General features: G+C 41.2%; 1 protein-coding gene across 1 annotated transcript; it reads left to right on the plus strand.

Moving 5' to 3' along the window:
* Positions 1–421: 421 nt before the first annotated feature.
* On the plus strand, positions 422–26,401 carry fkbp15b (FKBP prolyl isomerase family member 15b). The gene is made up of 29 exons (XM_005733598.1): positions 422–733; positions 8,438–8,541; positions 8,630–8,708; positions 8,900–8,969; positions 9,062–9,136; positions 9,336–9,434; positions 9,644–9,793; positions 9,909–9,977; positions 12,204–12,347; positions 12,473–12,615; positions 12,699–12,747; positions 12,834–12,950; positions 14,534–14,618; positions 14,693–14,793; positions 14,925–14,979; positions 15,092–15,201; positions 15,298–15,396; positions 15,485–15,579; positions 16,131–16,233; positions 18,182–18,353; positions 19,938–20,074; positions 20,180–20,335; positions 20,436–20,588; positions 20,991–21,083; positions 21,817–21,930; positions 23,784–23,891; positions 24,376–25,046; positions 25,591–25,699; positions 25,870–26,401. The coding sequence occupies exons 1-29, from the start codon at positions 684–686 to the stop codon at positions 25,945–25,947; spliced, it is 3,588 nt and encodes a 1,195-aa protein (XP_005733655.1). The 5' UTR covers positions 422–683; the 3' UTR covers positions 25,948–26,401.

Genomic DNA, 26,401 nt, shown 5'->3' on the forward strand with positions numbered 1-26,401 from the left:
ACAATCTCTGTAAGATTAAGGTCGACTATTGTATTATTATATTTTAAAGGCTTTAAAACCAAGTAAACGCTGAAAGTACAAACATCACTAATGTCACATAACTTTGCCGACATGTGGCCAACAGTAATGTTTTAATGTTCTTCATTATTAAACATTTGCACATAAATAAGTGACATCATATTCAGTACTTACTTTTGACAGTTTACCCTTTGACCGCTCCGCTTCTGTCGTCTGCGGCAAAATTATCCACACCGACTGCCGCGCTATGAATTGTGGGATATGTACACCGCCACAGCCTTAAAATTCAGGGAAATGAAGGCCACATTTGAGGGCCGCATTTCGAGCAGCCTTTGAATTGGGACAGCCTTCGTCGCGCCGCCGATTACGTTATCGGCCTTTAAGGCTGCAGACCCTGGATTGGGACACAGCCTGAGCAACACTCAACTCCTGATGACCTTGTGCCGTTTGCCTACCTCACCTGTCCTGGTCGTGTTTCAGGGATTATATATGGTCTTTGGCCCCCTCTAGTGGTAGTTGCGGTCAATTGAACTCGGATCAGGTGGACAGTCAGCTGACTTTTGCACAAGCAGGAAGGGGAAGTCGCAGACTAGTCATGTCAAACAGTTAATATATTTTTGTGCGTTTCTTTTATTTAATAGACGAAGGTTTCAAACTTTTAAAAAATGTTCGTTGGGGACGATGAGGACGGAGACTTCTTGTCTCCCACAGGAGGGTGAGTTGGTTTTGTACTCCGAGCTAATGCTCTTTAGGCTATAAGCTAACTAGCTCACCAGGATTTAGCCCATGTTCTAGCCGTTGACCCAGCTTTCATTTTAATCTTTGTATTAATCGTGATTAAATGGAGTCCACCACCATTAAAAAAGTCTAAAGAGCAAGCGGATCATTTTAAGCCCCTTTCTAACATGTAGTACATATTTCAGTTATGGTTTTAATTCCCTTTGTTACGTGTTTTACCGGAATATCAAGAGAATCCCGGTGAAGTGATGTGAAGTTTTGTCAAAGCAACATATCTGTGCCGAATTTCAAAGTGACCTCATATACACAATGAAGAAAATAAAACGGCATTTAAGTGAAGTTCAGGACTATTAATGCAGTGTAAAGTTAACAGGTATGAGCGGGTGTGAATCGTTTTGTCATGCAAAGTGTGACCTCTTATAGGTTTGCGGCAGTATGATTATATCAAACACCCCGGTGTTGGTTCTGCCTGCTCACATGATTCTGTGGCTCATTTTCCAAGTAGCATTCATGAATGTAGCTTCTCAGACTGTTCAAGCCTTCATCAAATGTAATTTTTCTTTCGTGTCTATCTGTCGCCCGCAATAAAAGCATAAAAGAAGTAGATGATTTTATCAGGCAAAAACCTGCAAAACTTGGTGGCTTGTTGTTTTTTTAAACACACACATCTTGAACATGGGCTAGCGCGATGACGTTTACCCCTTTTCACAGTAAACGTCATCGCGTTCAGAAGGACGCTACTGCAAATTAAAGAGTTTCATTATTTTCATTTACTGAAGTTATTAACTTATTTTATGGACAGGTGCGTGAAAATTAGTTGGTGCGTGATGTTTTTTCATGCGTGAACTGGACACAGACTTTCTTGTTTAAAAATGTGTGTGAGTGAGGAGAGATGCTTTGCACACAGGGTGAATGAGCACAACAAGATCTGACATCGGGATATTTTCTTTTCAGAAAAAATGAAAGCCAAGTAAATTGTGAGATACTGGACTGTTGTTTGAGCTTCAAAGTGTTCTTGAAAAACATTTAACCCATCCTGCCCTCAATGTAAGCAGTACAGGATTCCTCAAGCCAGCTTACTGAACCACATTCTGACTATTAACATCTAACTGGTAAATGAAAATGAATGTATTTACTATGGAAGCGTGCATGTGCATATAAAGAGGTTACTTCTAGAAACTAAAACCACAAAAGCAGCATGATATGGGACGTCTAAAACTGTGACACACAGTTTAAAAATGATAATAAAATGAATACAATGAGAACACTGCAGGCTGATTCAGTGATATAGACACTTTGATGGCTATACTACATTTAACTGTGGTATACAGTTATGTGAAAAAGAGTTCACATGACTCTATAGAGTTTACTGCTTCCATAGGAATTAGGAAGGTAAACGGTCATTGATAAGAATGGGGACGTATGTCCGTAGAAGCAAGTTTTGGACGTTTACCGATCAGATGTATTCAGGTATGTGTTTTAAAATACTACCAATGAAAAATAAAAACCAGTGTTTTAAGAGTACTATAGAGTTTGTACTGGGGAATACATGATGTAATCCCAGTTGTTAATGCAAACTATGTGTAACGTTGTCATGGGAATGTGTGTGTATTCATTTAACCATTCACAAAATGTGTAAACATATTTATACTTAATTTTGACTTAACTTCTTAGTCTGTTTTACACTACTGGAAATGCAGTTAGAGCATAGGACGCATGCCACAAATACCCATTCAATCAGTAAGAGCAGTTTCACATTGATATGCCAAAAAACCAAATCATTTTCGCTTCACCTTTACTGCGCTATGGGACGTTATATTTTATGTTGACTGTGTCCACTAAGCTTCAGAGCTCTAACGTGCAGCACTATAAAGAGCGCTCGCAGCAATAAAACAGTTAACCTGTTTTGAATTGTGTATTTTACCACTGCATACTAAATCACTAGATTAACAATTTTATAAAGTATTAATCTAATTTTTTTCTTTCTTGCAACAGTGATGTATTTTATTGTTAAATTTTTATGTTCTCTCTAAATTTCTAAAAACCATGAACTCATTATCTGATAATCATGTCTCGAGCTGGACCAGGTGACACTCATAGAGCATCTGGGAGATGTATTGTGGAGTAAAAGGCCATCTATCGAGGGCTAAAGGTTGGCTGAGACAGCCATGTAACAGGACAATGATGCCAAGCACACTATCAAACCTATGAATAAATTTAGTCATTCATTTATTTATTCTTTTACATTTTTCAGCCAAAGCCTGGCCTTAGAATGTGGTAGCTTAAAGCAGCTGTGTGTAAATTCGAACCTTTGCATAACAATTAAAACAATTCATTTGACACTATTTTCAAAATGCAGCATTTTGCAGCTTTCTCAGTGTCATTGGAAAAGTAGTTCCAGAAGCTTGAATTATTTCTTCTTCTTTAAAGAAAAAAGGGATCTGTGTGTTGAAAGACCCAAACTTGGTGCACTTTTGTCATGGGACAGACTCACTGAGTATTAGGAAAGCTTCCAGCTGACTTTTTAATCTTTGCCACTTGCCTCCTCCCTCTGCACGAGTTCTGTGTGACTGTAGTGCAGTGTGTGTGTGAGCGTTTGGGATCAGTGGCAAGCGTAGAGCCTGTTGTTGAGGAGGGACAAGTGTTATGGAATCTAATTCCTCTCACATGCTGCTTGTTAGAGTAGACTGGAGTTGAAGGCTTCTGCTACAGCCCATCTCTTCCCTCCAAAGACCCGTGCAGCACTAAAGTCAGAGCGCTGCGCTTTTCTTCTTTTTCTGCTACGCTGTTGAATTTGTCACACAAGTGTGATAGCACTGGGGGTCGAGTGGTCAGCATAGCTAGCGAGACGAGCATTGGAACAAGCATTAAAAGGATTCTGACTCACACATGCAAACTGGCTGCCCCTCCTCAGCCCAGTTCCTTACCGTCGGAGATGAATGCGTTAAGGCTTTCAACATGTCTGTTCTGGGAGATGCCAGTGATTACCAGTGGAAGGAGTTCCAGGGGTCAGTATCAGGCTGCCACCATTAGTCAGTGACTAAAAATTACTTGGCAAGTAATTGGATAACGAGCTAATCATTTCAGCCATTTGCTTATAAAATATGTGATTAGAGAAAGAATCTTGATGTCATGTGAAATATGTGACAGACAGTTTACTTACTGTCCCACATAATTTACCCCCATATGGAAAAGAAATAGAAAAAACTTCTAAAAGACTTGCATCAGATGTGGCCTTCTTCATATAGTGAATCATATAAGGCTGATATGATTCACTCATGAAAGTGGCCACTTTCATATATTGTTTTAGTAAATATCCAAAACATACAAGTTTCATTTATATCATTTTTCAAGGGATCTTATATCTGTTTTCACTCTTGTATGCTTTTCATACAAGTTTCACACAAGACAGATACAAACTTCAGAAGATTTATAAATATCTCTTCCATATGGGCATTATGACTGTGGACAAAATAGTATATTTGAATTAAAAAACAAAACATCGGCTGGTAGTGGTTAAAATGGTTACAATAATGACATCTTGATGCCAGCTCGATGATGTGTGGTTTTGTGACACTTTCTTGTTTACACATGTCTGGTTGCTATATATACTGTTTATACCCGGGAACTTGACTATAAAATAAAATGTTGGCGCTGTTACCGCCGTCTGGCGGGTACTGCCTGTGGTCAACAGTATTCTGATGATCACAGGGCTCACTGTTGCCTTCACCTTCCACATCTCTAGCTCTTGGTATTCCTCAAGCTTTTGTGTTCTTTGCTATCACTTGCGATGGCTATATCTGTTACTACAGGCTTCTTCCACTTCTTGCCCACCACTACTACATGTGGTTGGTTAGCTGCCACCAATTTGTCCATCAGTATCTGGAAGTCTTGGCCTGGTCATTCTCAACCACAACCACCATTTCAGCCTGCACCTGGGCTCGTGCCTAGTGTTGTAGACCCAGCCTCTGTCAGTCTTGTGCATATTCCTGTGCTGCCATGATTAGTGCCTCTGTGCTGTATTTTAGTCCAGTTTTGTCCAGCCATTTGTAGGATCAGTTGTGTCATCTTTCCGATATGCTGGCGGATCTTTGTTTCATCCTGAACAGTGGTTCTGGCACTCACTAGTCCCAAGCTTCTTTCCTTCCACTTAGCGTAAAGTGTCAGAGTGCTGGATTTTTGTGGTGAAACCTTCCATGCATGCTAGGGAACTTTCTTGCCCTGATGTCAGTGGGACCAGTCTCCTCCTTTGACTGTCTTATTATCCCAATAAGGTATCTGATGACTGACAGGACATATGTGGCAACTCCCTGAATCGTGTTTTTCTTGTTCAGCTGACTCCTTAATCTCTACACAAATGCTATGGCAAGGGGGAGTGAGGAAGTTGGGTCATAAAATATAAAGACGGCAGGAATAAATGACAGTTATGAGACATGTATACAAAACAAGAGAAAGGCACACATTAGAGCAGCGGTCCCCAACCTTTTTTGCACCACGGTCCAGTTTAATGTCAGACAATATTTTCACGGACTGGCCTTTAAGGTGTCGCGGACAAATACAACAAAATAAATTGATACAGACAAAGACAAAAACTGTGGTATTTTGCAAATATAATAATAAACCGAATTCACTGTGTAATTGTGTAACTTTATTAGCAGCCACCTCCTGAAATGCGCCAACAACATTGAGAGTAACATCCTCTCTGTCTTGATGCATGCTCAGTGAGTAAATCTCCAAAGGTTGATTCTGTTCCTCTGGACGTAGTGTTTGGGGAAACCTGCAGTCAGCTGAGACTGAAGAAGTCACTTGGATGAGTGACGAAACGTTTCTCCCACAAAACGCTACGTCCAGACGAACAGAATCAACCTTTGGAGATCCTCCTCTCTGCTTCTTGATGCTCTCTGGTCCCTATGGCAATGCGTAAACAGTTCTTTCAAAATAAGACATACGACTACAACACGGAAAAAGACCCAGGGAAACTGACTTAACGATAAAAACCCTGAAAACCATACATTTCACACCCGAGCCTCAACTCTCGCGGCCTGGCACCAAACGACTCACGGACCGGTACCGGTCCGAGGCCCGGGTGTTGGGGACCGCTGCATTAGAGGACAAAAACACAAAAAAGGTGTACAGTAGTTGGGAGCGCTGTGCTGATGCATATGTCTGTATGCCATCTTGCCATCATCCCCACACTTCAAGATTGGGTACCAAGCCCGAATAACAACTGGTATGTTGAATGTGAGAGCAGCTGGCCTGAAAGAGAGGATTATGCCTAAGCTGGAAATCTGGATCATCCATGGCCAGTTACAAAGAATGCATGAAGTACCCTCTGAAAGTCTATTAGAAGATGTTAATGCAACATTAAGGACAATGTCTACTGCGACCATCACTGAAACCAAGCAGCTGATCTATTCGATAGCAAGAGTGATCCTTGAGATGACTTGGCTACAAGCTGAATAATACCCATAAAGGCAGCATGGAGGGAAGTTAGCCATCTGTCAGAAGTGCAGGAAGGTGTGATGAAGAAACTGGTGCCTAAGAAGTACAACAAGCTGTCCATACTCGAGGCCTGGTGAAATGCCAAGCTAAGATTCACAACCAGCACCAGTAGGCCAGCATCAGTCTTTCAAAGGATATCAGGGTGACAGGTCTGTAGTCATTTAACCCAGTGACCAAGATGGTTGTGGAGTGCTTGAAATGGGAGGGGACTTCACACAGTTTCAGGGATCTGTTGAAGATCAGTGTGAACATGGGAACCAGCTGGTCAGAGCATACTTTGAGGCAGGAGGGTGACACACTGTCTGGACCTGGTTCCTTCCTGGTCTTTGTCTCTTGAAGACTTGCCATCACACATAAGAGTAGGTGGGATTTCAGTAAAGAGGGGTGGGTGGTGGGGGCAGCACCATGACACTGTGGCTATGTCCACACCTCATTTTCTCTCCGTTTTGGCCTCCTGTTCACACTGAGACGGCGTTTTCACTCAAGGAAAATGCAGCGTTTTGAAAACGCTCTCGGAAATGCATACATTTAAAAACAGTGCTTTCACGTCGTGGTGTGGACAGCAAAAATACTTTTTGAAAACAATTACATTTTAGTCATGTGATGCAGTCATGTGACCAATTAAACTAAGATAGAAGGCATTATACGGCAGTTGTTTTGTTTGCTCTCAATTTTGACAGTCCTATTAAAGATTAATATCAGTTTGTACATGCTGCAGATAGCTTTTCTTCAAATTCTTTAATTCTCACTCGCTTTCGCTTTCAGACAAAAACGCCGTTTTCAAATCTATCCGGGCTAGTGTGGATGTAGCCTGTGCCTGACAACTGTCTTTGTAGTCTACCTGTATAAGAAATAGAGGTGGGAATCACCATACATCCCACGATACGATATTATCACAATACTTAACGCACGATACGATATTATTGCAATTTTTCTAAATATTTTGCGATATTCAGATTCTGTACATAAAGGTAAACTTTATCAATATTCATTTTATCTAATATCAAAGTCTCACACTCAGTCTTTCTCTCATTTCAGTCAGTTTTATTGTTGACAAACTGAACGGTTTGTATTACAGTCTAGTCCAACTTAACTGAATGCAACCATCTGGTACAATTACAGCTATTCTGAACTATGCAATTTATGAAAACTATGCAGCCCCTTCAGCAACTGAAGAATTTGAAAGTAAATTAAAACAAAATATAATTTTACATTAAATAAAAAAGTTTTAAACTTAATTAAAATAAAGCGTGTCTTAAATTAAAATAAGTAAACTGTCATGTTTATTGCTGCCAAAATAAAGTTAAACACATTTGGACAGTGAAGGAGTGTCAGGATTCTTGCTCAGAAAAAGGATCAACATGCTCTGAAGTCAGAGCAAAAAAACCTTTTTTGTAACAAAATATCGATTTCTGCCGTCCCTGTATCGATACATTATTAGCAAACAAAATATCACGATACTACACAGTATCGATTTTTTCCCCCCCCTAGTAAGAAATAGAAACCCAGGCTGTTTTTGGTTAGCTCAGTAGTCAGTGTTACTAGCTTTAATTGGTATGTCTCTGGCTGTTGTACTACTACTACTACTACTACTACTACTACTACTACTACTAATACTAATAATAATAATAAAACAAGCAAGCATTGTTATTTCTTTTGTAGCTATTTTTAATTACTTAATACAGTAAAATGCAATGACATAAGGGAACAGATTTTAGTCAAGCATGCCTATCAGACGTATAAACGTATACAGTATTACCACCGTAGCAATAACCTTCTACCAATGTGTGGTAAACAGTTGGGCTGAAGAGTTCGGCTCACTGCTCAGCCCCTGTGGCACAGAGGCCCTTCCCCGGAACAATGTCACATCTACTGGTGCATTCTGCCATGCTGCCGTGTTGGTGTCACTTCAGCTGGTCAAGATTCTGTTTGAGGGGAGATCCCCCAGGAAACCATCTGTCATCTATTTGGGATCATGGTTTGATGTTTCAGACATGCATACAATATAATAATTTTTATATAATCATTTTAATTTCCATGACATTATTTTGCATACTTTCATTCCCAACACATTACCCAGTATCAGTATAGATGTCCAGCATGTTTTGTTTTTCTTTTTTAAAGCACCATATAGCAATGCAAATACAACCACATGTATATAATCGTTTGTGTTTTTTAGGGCCAAGCTGGCTTCCCTGTTTGGATTAGACCAGGAAACCAGTCAGGGGAACGAGTCATTCCAGTACACAGCCCCCAAACAGCCTAGAAAGAGCTCCAACCAAGGTAACAGTCTCAGAACTGCAGCATTGCTGAATTTACATCCAGTTGTCGTGCAGAGCCACCACTGATCATTTCTTTAATATTATTGCAGCTCCATCCAATCAGAAGCCAGCTGCACAACCTGGAGCTCCAGCAGTATTATTTGCAACAGCAGTCCAAGCCTTCAGATAGTGAGTTTGAAAACCATTTTTAAGCACTCATCTAAATATGTCGGGTGCTATATTCTAAATGTCAGTTTTCATGTTTATTTGTTTTTTACATGTGTTTGGAGCATTATCCCCCTTTTCTTTACACAAATTAAACTCTTTACTCCCCCAAAGTTCTCTCTCTGTTCACTGAACAGCTGTGTTGTCTCATGTAGTATTAATGGACAGTACATGAAGCAGGGAAAGCTGGGAGCTGCTGTGCTGGGCAACCATACAACAAAAGAGGTTGGAGCTTTGTTATTTAGTCTCTTACTTTATGCTCCTGGTTTGACTTTTGTTTGGTTTTTAATAATGAGCTCAGCTCTTCTTTTCTTCAGTACAAGCTGCTTCTGTATTTAAGCCAACAGAAACAAGTAACCTCTGCCAAGATTCACGTGGGCTTTGCTTTCACGGTGAGTATAGTCATGAAGGATACAAAAGTAGATGCACCATCTGAAAATGTTAGTTATATATTTCCGATAATCATTGCGATACCTGTTTAAACCCTGTTCTTTAGATATTTTTTCTTTTGAAAAGCTTGTAACAGCTGTAAAGAATAGCTGTTTCCCCCACTGACTGTTTTCATGGCTACATGCTCTTCTACCTCTGCAGGTACAGCAAAACAATTATTGCACTTTTTATGATGACCAGAGGCAGAACTGGTCCCTTATGTTTGAGTCAGAGAAATCAGCTTCAGACTTCTGCAAAGAGGTGAGCCTCAAATAATAAATACTGTGATTACAGTTGGGCCAACACAAAACAAACAGACTTTGTTTATTGACAGCACAAAGTCCAAAAGTATCAGGCGATCTTCAAAAAACGATGTGTGTAGTCTACATTAGGTACAAGCATGATGAAGAAGTCTTCACAAATTTCTCATGTGTGGGACTAATAAAGGTTATCTTATCTTTTATCATCAGGTATGTTTAGCAAAAGTGAACAGCGCTGCGACTGTAGATGTAGTGGTACTCCAGGATCTCAGTCTTGGTGAGGGCCAGTCAGTGGAGAATGGAGACTCTGTGGAGGTGGTGTACACGGGCTGGCTTTTGGAGAACCACACTTGTGGACAGGTCAAACACTCACATCATTCATTTTAACAAGTATCAGTGTTTTTTGTTTTTTTTCTTGTGGATTTTCTGGTTATGATGACGAACAAGTCTTTGAATCTTATTTGTATTGCTACAGATGTTTGACTCCAACCAAAACAAAGACAAGTTGCTGCGACTGAAGATTGGAGCTGGGAAAGTGATCAGAGTGAGTGAAAGTATACTGCAGTGACTGTGAATAGTAGCTCAAAGGGCTGTCCACACAGGAAGTGACATGCAGTGATGTGCCAACCCAACACCATAAAAAGAATGGGTGAAATAAGTGCGGGCGATATGAAGTTGGTGGTTCGAGTGAAACTAAATGAGGTGGTTGCTGATTGGCATGGCAGGGTGCTAAATACATCGGAGGATTATCTAGGCAGCCTGAGCATTGAATGTGTGTTAGCAACCAACCTTCAGCAGCAAGATAATGCATGCTGAGCTAATTGCTTTCTGTGTGGATTCATTGAATCAAGTAAAACGTGAATGAATAATGTAGCTGTCATAGCTAAACACTGTAATTCCAGCTACATTTTTATGGAGCTCTGTGCAACTTGATAAACTCACTGATGCACACAGGATTTAAGTGAACTGAAGTTTGTGTGTCGTTCATGTTAACACACTGTGTGACCAGACTGTCCTTCGCTACGATGTTGTAATATTATATGTACGGTATGTACATCAACTAGCATATTTTAGGTATGATGATCAGAGTTCCTGTTACCATGACTAAGTAGCCTGTTGTAAAAGGACTAAGCTCGAAACATTATGCTCTCCATATTGCAGAGAGCTGCCTAATCTTCCCACCTTGACTGTTCTTGGAAAAGATTTAGTTCTACATTCAGTATTTAAAATTCAGTTTTATTTGTATAGCACCAAATGACAAAAACTGTCACCTCAAGTCTCTTTAAATTATAAGGTAAAGACCCTGCAATAATACAGACAAAACCTCAACAATCAAACCTCCTTTGAGCAAGCACTTGGCGACAGTGGTAAAGAGAAACTGCCTTAAAAGAGGAAGAAACCTGTGGTGCAATGAGGCTTGGGGAGGGCGGCCACCTGCCATGACCAGTTGGGTTGATGGGAGGAAGACGGCATACAATACACACTGTGGAAGGGAGTCAGATATTAATAATGAATAATGATTATGATGGTGAGTGAAATAGAGTATCATGGTAAGCCCCCAGCAGCTAAGCCTATTGCAGCATAAGTAGAGGGGGATTCAGAATCACCTGATCCAGCCTTAACTATATCCTTTTCTTAGGCTTTATGAAAAAGGACAATTTTAAGACTAATCTTACACGTAGAGGGGAGCTCTGTCTCCCTGGGCCAAACTGGGAGCTGGTTCAACAGAAGAGGGGCCTGAAAACTGAAGGCTCTGCCTCCCATTAGGCCTGCAGAGCGAGAGCGAAGTGCTCTAATAGGGTGATATGGTACTACAAGGTCATTAAGAGAAGATGGGGCCTGATTATTTAAGACCTTGTATGTGAGGAGCAGGATTTTGGATTTAACAGGGAACCAATGAAGGGAAGCCAATACAGGAGAAATGTGCTCTCTCTTTCTAGTCCCTGTCAGCACTCTTGCTACTGAAGACTTTTCAGGGAGTTTTTAAGACATCCTGATGATAATAATGAATTACAGTACAGCCAGTGAAGAGAGAAAACTGATCCCTATCAGTACTGATGTTGCAGAAATCTTTGTACTTTTCTTTTTTTTCTTTGTACAAGACTTGGTGATGGGAATAATCATCACTGTCTGACATGCCTCATGCTAGCTTGTGATGTAATTTGACAAGCTAACAAAACACTAGAGGGTTCTATTCTTATGTTATAGATTGTAACCTGCACTGTGCTTAGAGCCATTTGTTTCTCACTTAGAGAGACTACAGCCCACATTCTTCACTGTCCACAGACTGTTAGTCAACCAAGAAAGTTGGAGAATGCCTCATTTTTAAAGATATGTTACAGTTCATTCACTCATTAAAAATAAAAAGCACATAATACATGAAACGGCTTAGCTACTGCCTGCTTAAACGACAAAAAAAGCCAATATTACATTCTCACATTAGGTTTGATATTAATTTGTTTTACAATGCTGGGGTCGTAAATGAGACCAGTGGATTAGCCAGCTGCTTTTAGGCTCACCTTAACTTATGATGTTGTCGATTAAATAAATAGAATTTTCAGTTTATTAAATCATCACGTATTTATATTTGCTCTTGTGTTGGGTCTGTCCTGCATTTCTAATCATCCAAAAATGCTACAGTTGCTTTTGAAAGGTTCTAGCATAGCTTTAAATTAGTGTGTGAGCACTGAGATTGTGCTGTTTATCACTCTTCTGTTGCTATTATGTTATTACCTCATCATCTCTTTCCTCTCCTTCGCTGTATGCACAGGGCTGGGAGGAAGGGATGCTGGGGATGAAAAAGGCAGGCCGTCGTCTCATTGTCATCCCACCCGATTTAGCTTACGGATCTAAGGGTGTCCCTAACCGTGTCCCGGCTAACAGCACTCTTATCTTTGAAGCAGAGCTTCGACGGGTAACATCCGCTGCACAGTCCTCGACATCTCCCTCATCTGCTTGTATCTGTTTTAGCAACTATAGTCTACCGTTCAACCACTTTCTGAAATATTAGAAGCTTATTGAGCTTGTTTTGTGGTTTAGGTCAAGTTCTCAAAGGACAGTGGCTCTGATCAGGCGAGTGCTGGCTCCAGAGACTCTGCTGCTCCTTCCCCAGCCCTCAGTATTGAAAATCTGGTCCCAGAGCCCTCAGCACAGGCCCCCTCTTCAGGTTCAGGAAGACCAGGGTAAGATTTAAACCTGATAAAATAGTTAGCACTATTATTCTAAACTTTTTTTTTTCCTCACAGTAGCTGATTTGTCTTCCCAGGGAGCCACCACTTCGTGCAAAGTCAAACTCTCTGAGTGAGCAGCTGGCTGTAAGCAAGCACCTTATTTTGTGTTTTTGGTATTCATTTGTTTTGGTGCTGTGAAGATTGGAGCTGCTATTCTTCTCCAATTTCAGAACCCAGATGCTACTAAAGCCAAACTGATTTCTCGGATGGCAAAAATGGGCCAGCCCATGCTGCCGTTTCTGACAGGGGCGGCCAGCCAGCCTGAATCCAGTGACTCTGAGCTTGAGGTCAGTATCTTGTCATGTGTACTGGTTTAGCATTTTCCTGTTGTCAGTAACCTAAATATTACTGCCCTTGTATCCAAAGCCTGATAAACTTTATTCCTGTACCTGTAGATCATTTTAAACCCACAGGTGCTTAAAATACTCTCCAGAAAATGTACCTGAATCCTGCAGCTAAGCCTGGTTTAGTGTATTTTTAGGTATTTCTTTAAAAAGATTTCTATCTTTGGAAATGACCACCGCCCTCCTGTAGGGCCGGTGTAATGTTTGTAGCTGTAGTCCACGAGCTAGAGCAGGTCATCCACTAATTGGAAAGTTGGTGTTTAAATCCCTGCCTGCTCCAGTCTCCATACCAAACACCGCTGGACAAGATACTAACCCAGTGCTCTGCAATGGATGCGTCATGAATACGCGTATGAATGTTAGATAGAAAACACTTGCTGCCAGTATGCTGGGGTTCTTACTGGTGGATGGGAGCGTTGCTTCTTCATGTTTTCAGGTCATGGAATGGGTCCTGACTGTCGTTTGCACTTTATTTACTATTATTAGGGTTGTTATTAGAAGTATTAGCGTTATCAGCAGTACCTGCTTTAAAAGACTTGGTGTTTAAGCTTCACAGGACAAATTTATGGTAAAAACTTCATGTCAGGAAGTCCCTGAGATTGTTCCTTGGCTCTCACAGCTGATCTAGATTAGGAGGCTATTTTCTGTAAAAAAAACAAAGGAAAATTAGTCCAGTGCTTTAATTGCTTAACTTTGTCTGTACAAAACCCACAAACGCCGTATATGGAATAAAATGGCTCCTTGCTTATGTTTTCACAAAAGATGAAACTGTTTTATATTGTATGTTATTTCTTGTTACATTTAAAGTGGCATCTGAGTGAAATGTGGATCAGCTGGCACTTAGCCACACTGTCCCAAAACACAACTGTACTTCATACTGTTGTGTGTCTGTGTGTCTCCATGGATGTGCACAAACACAAATGTTTGGATGTTTTTCTGTTTGTAAAACATTTACATGTTTTACTTTTTTCCCTTTTTATTAATGATATTTAAAACATATGGTTAAAATAGTGTTTTATGTTTGTCTTTAGCAATAGAAGACAGTGTGTATGAGTCATTAAATTTCAGGTTAGTTTGATTTTACAAAACCGCGATTGTAACCATATTTTTTAATATGACTAATAATGAATAACTAATAATAAGTATCTTTGTATATATATGTTCATACATTTAGAACGCTCTTAACACTTTGTCTTTATTGATTTTTAAGTCATCTTGTTGATTAATATGGTCTGTGGCTGTAGAGGTGTGTGGGATTATTACACTGCCTTATGCTCTTAGATTAATTTTAGTTAAACAGGAAACTAGCATTGCATTTTGATTTCAAAACTGTGGACATTACCAGACAGCAGAGCCGAAGAGGAAAAATTTCAATTGCAGTGGTGCTCGCCATGTCCTTAAATCTAATCCAAGTCTAAAAGAAAAATGATGAGATTAATGCATCTCTTTCACATGAAAATATGACGCACAAAATGTTTTCTGGCATCATCATTGGTGAGTTCACACTGCTGTGCGTTTATCTCCAGGACACCAGTGGCAGCAGAGCAAAGGATCATCCCGTAGTTTCATCTCCAGTGCCGATCACCACTGCTCCTGCAGCTGCTGCACACGGTAAACTTCTTGTCCTTACTCATCCGTCAGTTCTCTCTTCCTGCATCTGTAAAATTGCAGCGTTTTTCTTGCAGTACATCCTCATCCTTATGCTCCTCCCACCTCCGCCTTACTTCCTGTTATGAGCACTGTGACAGCACAGCCTGGACTGCCAACCAGCAGCCACGCGTTCCAGGTGTAGCATCGCCACTGTTTGTACTAACTTAATATTTTCTAATACATGTTGGAAGAAGTGGTGGCAGAGATGGAAAATGTGTGTTTATGTCAGTGCATTACATCATTTCAAAGCCTTGCTCCTACACACAGACTCCACTGCAGCCTGTGGGCCAGGTCTACCCTGCACCAGCTGTCCCATACATGGGTAGGATTCAACCACCAGGAAGCCACTAGTTCATTTGATGACCTCATGCTAATAATGCTGGATGCAATGGTTTCAAATTACACACCCTTGTGTGCTCCTGTTGTTTCTCAAGGCTCTGGGGATGTGACTTCCTTCTTGATGACTGAGGCCAGACAGCATAACACAGAGATTCGCTTAGCTGTTGGAAAAGTAGGCGATAAAGTGGATCAGCTGGCTTCCAAGGTACACTCTGAAATGGTACAAAATCATGAAGCAGCTTTAATGCAAAGCAGAAACATTTGATTTCGTTTTTTTCTTCTTTCCTCAAAATCTTAACAGATCGATGATCTTCAAAAGCAGGGGGGCCTTTCCACGGGTTTGTCTACTGTGTCGATGGAAACCTCCATGATCTTGCACAATATCCAAAGAATTGTTCAGGTACATGCATCAGCAGCGCAGTGCTTTATAGAGGCATTGTTAAATCCCCCCCATCTGCAGCTGTTCTGAGCACTTATTTTGCTTTCAGGAAAACGAGTGTTTAAAAAAAGAAGTGTTTGAGAAAAGTTCTCGCATCGAGGAGCAAAACCGTAAGATCGGAGATCTCATCAACCAGAACCAGAGGTGAGTTGAAAGAATGAAGAATTATGCACAGATACGGGGCAGCCTAAAGCTTAAGTCTCTTTAGATGTTCAGATTCTTATTCCTTGCACAGTGCCATCAGGGATCTTGGCAGTAAAATTCAGAGATTTATAGACTCTGACTTTTGAAGCCTGTTTGTTAAGTGTGTGGCTGCTTGTTTGTTAATACAGGCACAATGTGGAAGCAGCTGAAATGCTAACGTGAAGATGAATTCCTTGATGCTGCAGTTGTTATGAAACTTTATAGAAACAGCAGAAACATTAACAGTTTAAAACATTTTTTTGTACCAGGCTGTAATTCAGACTTTTTAATGACATAAGCCTGGATGTTCTGTCAGTACCAGCAAGTTTTAGTGTGATGCAGTTTTTAACAGTTCAGAATGGGTTGCTTCTAGTTCTAATGTTTAATTGTCTGTCTCTCTGTCACGTTGTAATTTGATCTTAACAGTAACCAAGCAGTCCCACAAAGCCTAATGAAAGCACGAGGGAGTCTTTGAGCCTGAGTGTGCTTGATGCAGACGTGTGATTTTTCAGGTACATGGAGCAGAGTCACCTGATGCTGGAACAGAGGAATGACTCCCTCAAGTCGTCCAGTGAACAGAACCAGGCCAGACTGCTGCAGGCTGAGCAGGACAAAGTGAGTCGTTTGGTATTTTTGGTCTTTAATGAATCAAATAAGGCTGTTGGCTGAGTTTTGGATGTTTGTGGTGACAGACTTCCCTTTTCGTGAAAGGACTAAGAACTTAACAGGACATGTGTTGGACTTAGTGGTCACATGCAGCATATTACAGTCTGCTGATTTTGTGGCAGGCGGCTGCGGGTCTTCACAATTGAGATTTAATGGGTTTTTTTTTTTTTTTTTTTTAATGTCACTCATTATTAAGAAATAACAAAGTGAAACGTTCTTGAACATTCTGGCATTTCTGTTTTCTACCTTTGGAATATTTACTAAGATTAAGTTTCATTACTAATAAAACAGTCATGGCTCCTTTTTCCTTCAAAGACACAAAAAATGTTTGAAGTAAACCAAAGTAGAAAATGTCATCCTTATTAGACTATTGGAGCGTGTACTATGAACAAATAAACAGGAAAGCTATATAATTATATCTAATTAAAGTCTTTAGTTATTGGATCAGTATGTGGCCCACTGCTCTTTATTCTGTATCTGGTTTTCATAAAACATTAGAAACTTAATTTGTGACTTTTTAACATTTTTGATGTGCTGTGTAACCTCTTTATTCGTGTTCAATGTGCGGTTTTCGTCATTTGTTGTCTGCCCTGCCTGACTGACTGAGTAATGTACTTACACCACAGGTTGTGTTACTTTTGTGTTAGATAGCCATGACTCTGGACACGCTTCATTCCTATCGTAAAGGTTTTCAGAAGAATCAGATTGTGACAAAGAGGACTTTCCCTCTCTGTGTGGTCGGCATTTTACTCCAGTGGAAAATAGCAATTCCCATCCCATATGCCAAAATTGAAAAACATTAAGTAGGAGGTTAGAAAAGGGCACAATAAACTGTTCCTGTCGAAGTTTAAACACGAGTCAAGTCATTTGTTCTACAGTTAAAACAAAAATATTACTGTGCAGTACCTCTGGAAGAGTGGTAGCTGTAGTAGTTGATGAAAAACCAACAGTGTTAGTTAATATAGTTCCATACAAGATCAACAGATTCCACAGAAAGTTCAGGAGGGAGGCACTGATTGATTTCCATGGAGTGTAGTTGTGATTTTTTTTGTTTTTTGTTCTTAAAACCTGAGAATAAATGTTGGTTAAACTTTTTGTAATTGAATTGCTTATTAAGTGTACAAAGGGTGTGGTGTAAGGTTTAATAACGTGGTGTATTTGGTGATTCCAGCCTGCCTTCTTATTGTGCTCCTACACTTTGTACACTTGTGTGTCGCCAGTTTGTAGTTTGGACTTGGTTAAAGGTTTGCTGTCTGCTGATTCCACTCTTTTCCAAATGCTCTTTTCATTGTATTCAAGCTGCAGTGCTGCTCTGAGGAAAAACTCCTATTCACTGCTCTCTCTTCTCAGCATCCTCTGCCTCTGGACCTGGGCTCTGGCCAGGTGAGCCTGTTTCCTCTGTGTAGTGCCATCAGACTGGGGTCAGCTAGAATCTGTAAAATAAGAAAAAGCATCTAGAATTATAATCGATGTTTAAATTACAGGAAGACAATGCTGCCTAAAGCAGTTTTGTTGTTATGCTGTAAGAGAGCGCAGCTGAAAAAAATCCCCAGACTCTAAATAGTCATTTCCAGGTCATTGCAGACCAGAAAGCACAAAATTTAGCACAAAGAACTGTGAGAAGCTCCTATTTGATCCCAGTCTGACTGCAGCCACTGGATCACCCTTTTTCATCATCCTTCACTGGCACCTCAACTAACCTTATTTCTTTTTTTGTCCTTCTGCTTCCTTTTCATCAATCAGCACTCACCATTTTCCTTCCACAGGGACACACTGCTAGCACCAGCAGACACTCATCCAGGCTTGTTTCTATGTTGTTCCACCATCTCTGTGGCTTTTATTTTGATATAGTGCCACCAGTACATCTTCCCCTCTCACCTCTCGCCAACTCCTCCAGGTTCGTCTAACAGAGGACCTGGCTTCAGCAGCAGCGCGGGTGTCTCAGCTGCAGCTCGAAGCTTCAGCTCACCAGCAGAAGGCCGCGGAGCTGCAGGGTAAACTGAGCACAGCGCTGCAGGACGGTGAGAGCCGCTGCCAACGCGTCGCTGCCCTGGAAGCACAGCTGGAAGGTGCTTGTGTGCTCGATTTAAATACACTGTGCCCGATAAGTATAAAAAACATTATAAAAATTGTGCCTTTTTATGGATATCAGAATTTTTGGTGCTGCAATCAGAGAGGTGCATTCAATACAGAGTCTACCTCCGCAGATATTATATCCATCCATTCGCTTCCACTTATCCTTTTCAGGGTCGCGGGGGGCGCTGAAGCCTATCCCAGCCTTCATAGGGCGAGAGGCGGGGTACACCCTGGACAGGTCGCCAGTCTGTCACAGGACCAACACACAGGGACTAAAGAATTAAAGTTTTATTCATGTCTCTCTAAAACATCTCCAACAGAAAAACACAGCGATGGTTTAACTGCTTCTTTGTCCTGTTGTTTAAACTTAGAGCAGCTGATGCTGAAGCAAGACATGTTGGACATATTAGACATAACATGGAAGGATAAGACTCATTTGTAGAATGTACAAATCCTTTTATCAGATGAATACATTTCATACAAGTGAAGAAGCAAAAACACCCAAAGGTTTGAGCGCCTCGAGAGAGCGAACAAACTCATACATTTGACTAAATGTGTAACGAGCTTGTACTTTGGCTGGTTCATAGTCATCATTAGGTCCACTGTTAAACATTCCCCAAACGTTTTCCTAACAATCTGTCTGAATCTGAAATTGTCTGACTTAAAGCAGAAGATTTTCTTTCTTTAACATAACTGTTCCTTCACATTATTATGACAGTTAACAGGACTAGTTGAGGTCACACAGAAGCTGAAATCGGATTGTTAGAAAAGGAAATCAAAACTGTGTTTTACTGCAAAACATACAGCAGCCACACAGAAGGAAGCCTGTCCCGTATCCTCATAACGTTTAGCACCAGAAGTTTAGTGCTTAGCACTTTTGCTGCCCCACAATAAGAAGAGACTGGGTTAGAATCCCTTCTGTGGGGTGTTTGGATGTTCCCTGTTTGTGTGGGTTCTCTCCGGGTACTCGGGCTTCCTCCTACAGTCCAAAGACGCGCAGCTAATGGGGTTAGGCTAATCGTTAAATCTGGCTGTCTCTGTGGCCTGCACAGACGGATGTCATGGGGATGGAAGGAGGCTGACCTGTCCAGGGTGTATCTGACTTCTCCCCCCCTCCCCCTATCCATGCATGGATGGATGGATAGATTTGAACATTTGAATTCTCTTTGAATTCTTCATTCTCAACGAATGCCTTAATGTATGCTCTCTCTACTCTCAACCATGCAGGGAGCTCACGCTTTCCCTTTTTGCTGAAATGGAGAGCAGCCTCAGTGTCCTTGTGGTGATTTGGAAAGTTCTGTCCATGCCTTAAATCTTTTGTCTTTCCCTGTAAACTTACGGCCAGAGCTAACGACCACACAGATATTTTCCCTTCCAACATCTGAGCTACGAATGTTACTTTAACAGAAACGTTTGATTTTAAAAAATATGCATGTGTGACATCAGCAACAAGAAAATCAAGGCAACCCTGTGTAAGAACATCTAGTGCCTGGTACATAAAGAGCAAAGGAGAAGATGTCAGACTATTTTTTTGAAAAATGGACCGGACTAACCATCTGTGTGTTCATGTGTTTCAGAGCTGAAGGAGGAGGCAGAGAGGGTTCAGACTCAGTACCGCTCAGAGAAACAAAGACGCAAAGAGACGGAGCTGAAAGTGAACACCATGGAAGAGGAGCTGCAGGACCTGAAGACTGACAAGGAGAGCCTAGAACGAGTAAGCGGATTTCATTCTTTTGTGAATGAATTACAGCAATACACAGTCACCATGGAAACAAAATCAAAAAGGGATGTCTGACAAAAGGGTGTGCCTCACATTTAGGCACTTTCAGAAAGAAAGAAGAAATGGCAGGTGGAGCGTCAGCGTCGGGATGAGGAGGTGGAGGAGCTCCGCAAGAGCAGCCAGCAGGAGCTCGACAACCTCAGAGCTCAACTTCGCAAGGCCAGGACCAGCAGTGACAACGCTGCATCAGAACAGGTCACATCTCTGCATCCAGCCCAAGGGCGATCGCATCTTCTAAATCGAAAGATCAACAGTGTTTTGTGAACATTAACGTTGCTTTACATTCTTATTGAAGCTGTCTCAGCTGCAGGCAGAGCTTGAGCAGGAATGGAAGGGCAAGTGTTCCCAGATGTTGGCTTCAGCTAAAGGGCAGCACAGCAGAGAGGTGGCTGAACTAACAGAGCAGAGAGAGGGTCTGCAGGACAAGTTAACCCAGCTGCAGGAAAAGGTGCATGAGCTCGTGCTCTCATATCGTCTGATGATGTTCATTTTACGCCCTTTGGCACTTCATGTAAAGCACTTAGAGTTGCTTTGTCAATGAAACGTGTTTTAAAAAAACAAAAAAACTTACTTTTAAATGAATCTCTTAATTAACGTAGAAATGTGAGAAGTACACTGACCTTTTCTAGATGATTATTATAACAATAATAATCATTTTAACTCACCATTCATTTAATAACTAGCAAACATTCCACATATATAATATAATACCACCACGTTTCATTACTGCGCTGTCCTGTGCCACTCAGCAGTAGTTTCTTCAATTGTTCAGTTTAAAGTTGAGAAAAGTTTATATTGGGACACGTACACGTCACATGGTGTGTTGTTGAATCATGTTTGCTGTCAATAGTTTACAGCTCTGAAGCAGCTGAGAGACTCAGAAGAACATAGTCTGCTGCAGCAACACAAGCATCATGAGGAGTTGCACACTCTTCAGGAAAAAGTAAGATGACTGCATTTAACTCATCTTGTCTAACAAGATTAAATATTTCAAGATTAATATCAGCGACTTCACTACCCAGGAATATTTAGCCCTTTAGCACGGAGACTGTGCCTAAGCTGTAGCCAAATCTTGACATTTTCACCTGAGCAAAAAGCAGAGCTACACAGAATCCTGATCTTAAAAGTGATGGTAATAAGTGTGGCGGGGACTCCTCTGTTTCTCTGGGAAGTAGCTGTTAAATGCCTGTTATGACTGATTAAAATAAGATAAGAAGAACTTTATTTATCCTGAGGGAAATTCTTTTGTACACATGTTCAGTGCAGCGAGAGAGGCAGAGGAATAAGATACAATATGTACAACAGAATACAAGTATACAGTAGGATAGTGCAAAATATAAGATCAAATAACTGTAACAATATAACTAAATCCTGAAGCTTATCAGTGCAGGTGATTCTAAAGTGACATAGTATTGTGCTATGATGGGGAGATGAAACAAACATTCAATGAAAAACTGTTGGTGCACGGTCTGAATGACAGAATAGCTTTGTTATTAATCCTCAGGAAAATCACCTACAGAGTGAGGAGGAGTTGTAAGGATCAGTTCTGCATTTCCAGTCTTTTGCTGCGTGTGCTCCGATGGTCCATCATGGAGGCGTGCATGGGGTGGGAGGGGTTACAACCATACCGTTGTGATTTACATTACATATATTTATGTCATGTTATTCTCTTCAAGTACACAGCCTTGGAGCAGCAGGGAGCGACTGTAAGACAGAAGCTGCGAAGACGAGTGGCAGAACTGGAGAGCAAACTGGAAGAGCAGGAGGCTTCTGGAGACACTGCAGCAGAGGTGAGAAGTACATGAAACCTTTCAAACAGAACAATTAATAGAAGGTGCAGTGCAGCCTTTGTCTTCATCTGTCACTTTAAGAAGCTGTTTAGCTGATAGAAATCACAGAATGAAAATCAGAAATGATCAGCAGCAGCTCATTAATGTCTCCAGATGCCAGTGCAGGCGCTTTAGTCGTAGCTTTCAGCTTGTTTTCCATAAGACTGCCTGATGTTTCCAATCCAGTACGGGATTCTGATGTTGAGTCCGTCATGTTAAATATCGGTTGAACCCATTTTAAAACCATTTCTTATTTATTATATTGACGTGTTGAGAGATACTTTCAAGTGTATCTAGCAACTTTACCCACGCAACATATACATTATAGAAAATGCTGTATGTTTGGCAGGAATTAGACTTTTTTTTAAGGGAAACCTTTTAATGTACAATTTAACAAACACAAAAAAAAGCTGAGATTTAAATGTAAATATAAGCAGAATCCAGTGATTTGTCATAACACACAGAAAGTTATGGTAAAAAATAATTCCCATATAAAGTAAATAGTTTACTCCGTAACATGATTGCGTATGGAACGAGCTTCCTACAGTCTGAGAGAACAGAGTCTTCTAGAAGTAAAGTTGGGGAAGCGTCCCAGACTGCGAGGCTGTGTGGGCACATAGTTCAACAGTTTACAGTTGTGCATGTAGAAATATTATTTTTAAAGTATTGGCTGGTTTTATAATATATGTATATCAGTAAAAGAATCAGAGAATCTTGAGCAGTGTCTGTACGTAAAACCTGTATCGAACATTGAAGATGTTCAGATCCTGACACAGGACTGCATTGAAAACAGACACGATTCTGCTGTGGAGAACACGGCATCAGCAAAGACTAAGATGATGTGCTTATATAGAAACATTTTGGCCATTATGAAAAGCTTTAAGCTGCTGAGCAGGTGAAATCTGTCCTGGCAAAATAAAATTATTAAAATCTTCCTGGCATGAAGTTGACATTTATATTTAACAAAATCTCTTATATATTTTCAGAGGCCTAATATTAACCTAATTTGATTTAAATGACTGATGTATTGTTTGAAGAGACACTTTGTATAATGTTTAATATCTTGAGAGCACAGTTTTTCACAGAGGGTTTGTATCGTAAATAATGCTTCAGTAAATTCATTTTCTCATTTTGTTTTCTATGTAGAACGGTACGAATATCTCCATCTTTTTATGAGAAGCCAGCAATTAGGACAACAGGTGTCTCTGAGAAATCAGTCCAAGGAGCTGAGACAGAAAAACATTCCTGAAGTTTCTTCTTTTTAAGTCTCTTTTCATCCATGACCTAGATGACTGAGAACCTTCAGACATATCCGAGGCATCAGGTTCAACAGGAAGTCAGAAGTGCTGATTTGCACCATAGTCATGGTTGCTTAAAGCTTAGGTCAGAGGAGTGATGGCTCTGCAGCTCCTGTAAAATCAAACATCATTAGATGAAATGTAATGAGTGAATAATATAGAAAAATCGAGTGAGGAGCATGAAATACAGGATTATGTTCACGCTCCTTTAAACTGAGACAGCATGAGCGATCACCATCATAGCCTTTGTAGTACATCAACCGTAGGTCTGATTTTGGGACGTAGAGTTTCTTCTTCTATGATTTAGTCCTAAAAATACCAAACACGTGTTCTCACTCATAATCAGTGGGTGTCCTAGTGTGGGTACACATCATGGATCACAGCTGGTAAATGGACTGGTTCTTATCAATAAGCTGAAGTAAAAGTTTGCTTATTGGTACGCGCATTAGTGTGATGCTGTGTGAAGTCTAAGGCCAGTGCATGCTGGGACATAACTCACCATTTGTGTTCTTGTAGGTGAAGCGTGTGATGAACGGAGTGTTCCACTCACTGCGAGGGGAGTTCGATCTCACTGAATCCTACACCGGCCAGGCTGTGCTGGGGGTCATTGTCTCTACCATTAAGGTAAAATCCTTTTGAAGCGATCAGGAGCCTCACAGTGTCGAGTGTCAGTCGTAGCACCTTTATTCTAAAACACTTCCACTGCTTCGGCACCTTATGTTCAACCAGGAAGCCAGCTTTGCAGCTCCTTGCCACACCACACACGCCAAGAGTTCATTAGTTCCAGTTCCTTTCACCTGTCCCCTCAGACCTCCTGGCACCGCCCCCCGTGAGCTTACTGTACCACCCCTCCACTGCAGCAGAGCCACAGACCGCACCTTTCTTTTTTTATATGCAGCCTTTGTGCAGAAATTCCGAGTTCTTAAATGTTTGGACTAATCGACACATCTTTTGTCTTACATCACCACAGGTGGAAAGGCATTGTTCATTTATCCATATTGTACAATCACAGCACTCATCTCATGATAATGGAAGTGTTTGACTGGCATTTGGTTTTGAATCACAGAATTCTAGAACCAGCCATTAATGTGGTTTTCTTTTCTTCTAGAATGTAACTCTGCAGCTCCTTAGTGCCAAAGGCGGGGCTGCAACAAGACCAATTACAAAAGAGGAGGAAACGGCGGAGGAAGAGGAGAAAGAAGAGGTTGAAAATGTGAAACAGGAAGAAGAACCTCACCAGAATGTGCACATAAATGGAGAGACAGAGGTCAGAAAGGAAGAGGAGGAGGAGGAGGAACATGTGGCTGATTCAGATTCTCATCAAGTCAGGGAGACTCGTGAGGATCAGGAAGAAGCAGCTGAGGAGACGGTGTGTGAGTCAAACACAACAACTCAGGCAGAACATTCACAAAGCACAGATATTAATCCAGTTTCAACGACTGAACTCGAATCAGAAGAGCCGACAATAACGGCAGCACCAGCAGCAGAGTGCGAGGTACAGGAGGAGGAGGAGGGGCAGCAACCTGCTCCTGAAAGCTCTGCAGAAGATAAAGACACCAGCAAGTCTTTGGATCCAGATGAGCGTTCACCTGACGATGGGCAAGATGCTGTGTCAGAAACAAACGCTGCAGTGACCAGCGAGGCATGCGTGGACAGCATGGAAGATGATGGAGAGGATGTAGGAGAAAAAAATGCTGCTTCTCATAAAGCCTTTGGACCCCCATCCAACCCGCCTCCACCACCGAGCGAACTTCAGGACACCTCGGGAGAGAACACAGGGTGAGCACAGGTCATAACGGCTGGTGGTAAAGTTACGAGTTTGATTTTGTGGCTCTGCTGGTCAAAAAACAAAAAGCCTCACTGGCCTCCCTATAGACTGGGAAGCTGCGTCCATTTTTCATATACACTTTATGGTTAATGTTATTCCAGCCAATCACAACAATGTTTCAGTATAAAATTATACACACAGGACAGAGTGAACATTGGTCTGTTACATGGTTGCTTTAATTGGGGCTCATATACTTCGTCATGTGAGGACTTATAATTCGTGCTTATAAATGCGTCCTTGAACGCATCACGTTTCAAGTATTCTTTCTTAGACTGTCGTGGCAAACAGCTGTCAGTAATACTGAAAAGTTTACCAGTGGAGCCAATGAATAATGTAACCTTAAGCGCATAGAGAGTGTTAAGAAAAGACTTGTAACTTGCAACATATTTATGTCTACATTACTACTGACATACCCTCCTGCTAACTAACCGCTTGCATAAACTCTGTCCTGCTGGCTTTATTGCCTCGCCCCACCTCTTTCTGCTATTCTCTCAGTCTGACTGGGAGAATTGATGAGGAAAATGGAGAGGAGCCATTTTTCCAGAACACAACTCCTGCCAATCCCCCCGCAGCACCCAGCGAGGAGGAAGAGGAAGAGGAGATGGTAAGGAAGGATCTGTAGAGTTCAGGCAAAGCTCTCAGATTTGATTGAGCGCTTTTACCTCATCCCACTAAACCCAGCCCTTCCCCTGTGTGTTGTGTCGGAGATGTTTTAGCACTTGGACACTATTTGTGATTTTCTTCTTCTTCTTTTTGCCTCTGCTTTGTGTCCAGAGCCTAAAGGGGCGTCCACCGCCTGCTCCCCTGTTTGGTGATGACGAGGATGATGATGATCTGGACTGGATGAACTGACATGGAACCAGAGCACTATTAGTCTGCGTCTTTTAATTTCCAAAGCTACAAACACTGCAAGGTGTACCAGCTGTGTCTCCACGGTAGAGCCGTGAAGGTGAAAGAGATGAACTGACTGAACAGAGGATGGTCAGTCTAGCTCTGCAGCTCCGTGTGATCCTGCTCATTGATCGGCTGCTGCAGACAAAGCAAAGCTTCAGCCTTGAAAGCCTGTAATTAGAGGAATCTAATGAAATGCCTTTCTGTACTTGTTTAATAACAGTTGATGATGCAATCAGTTCAGGCCCAGATTTTAACATGCAGTGTAGCAGATTCACATGCAGGAATAAATGATTTCAGACTGTACTCGCTAAGTTTTTAATCACAGTTTTAAAAACTGAACTTTTACGTACTTTTGTTAGGCTGATATTAATTTCAAAAAATAAATGATCAGAGACACGTGGCCTTTATTGAC

Source organism: Pundamilia nyererei, unplaced genomic scaffold (genome assembly GCF_000239375.1).
Source record: "Pundamilia nyererei isolate P.nyererei 1_Seehausen unplaced genomic scaffold, PunNye1.0 scaffold00053, whole genome shotgun sequence".
Taxonomy (NCBI): domain Eukaryota; kingdom Metazoa; phylum Chordata; class Actinopteri; order Cichliformes; family Cichlidae; genus Pundamilia; species Pundamilia nyererei.

Excerpts from the sequence above, each read along its gene's own strand:
- fkbp15b (XM_005733598.1), top strand. The coding sequence starts at position 684 with ATGTTCGTTGGGGACGATGAGGACGGAGACTTCTTGTCTCCCACAGGA. Across the intron at positions 9,435-9,643 it reads CTTCAGACTTCTGCAAAGAG|GTATGTTTAGCAAAAGTGAA; the intron begins GTGAGCCTCAAA and ends TTTTATCATCAG. Across the intron at positions 12,951-14,533 it reads CCAGTGACTCTGAGCTTGAG|GACACCAGTGGCAGCAGAGC; the intron begins GTCAGTATCTTG and ends GTTTATCTCCAG.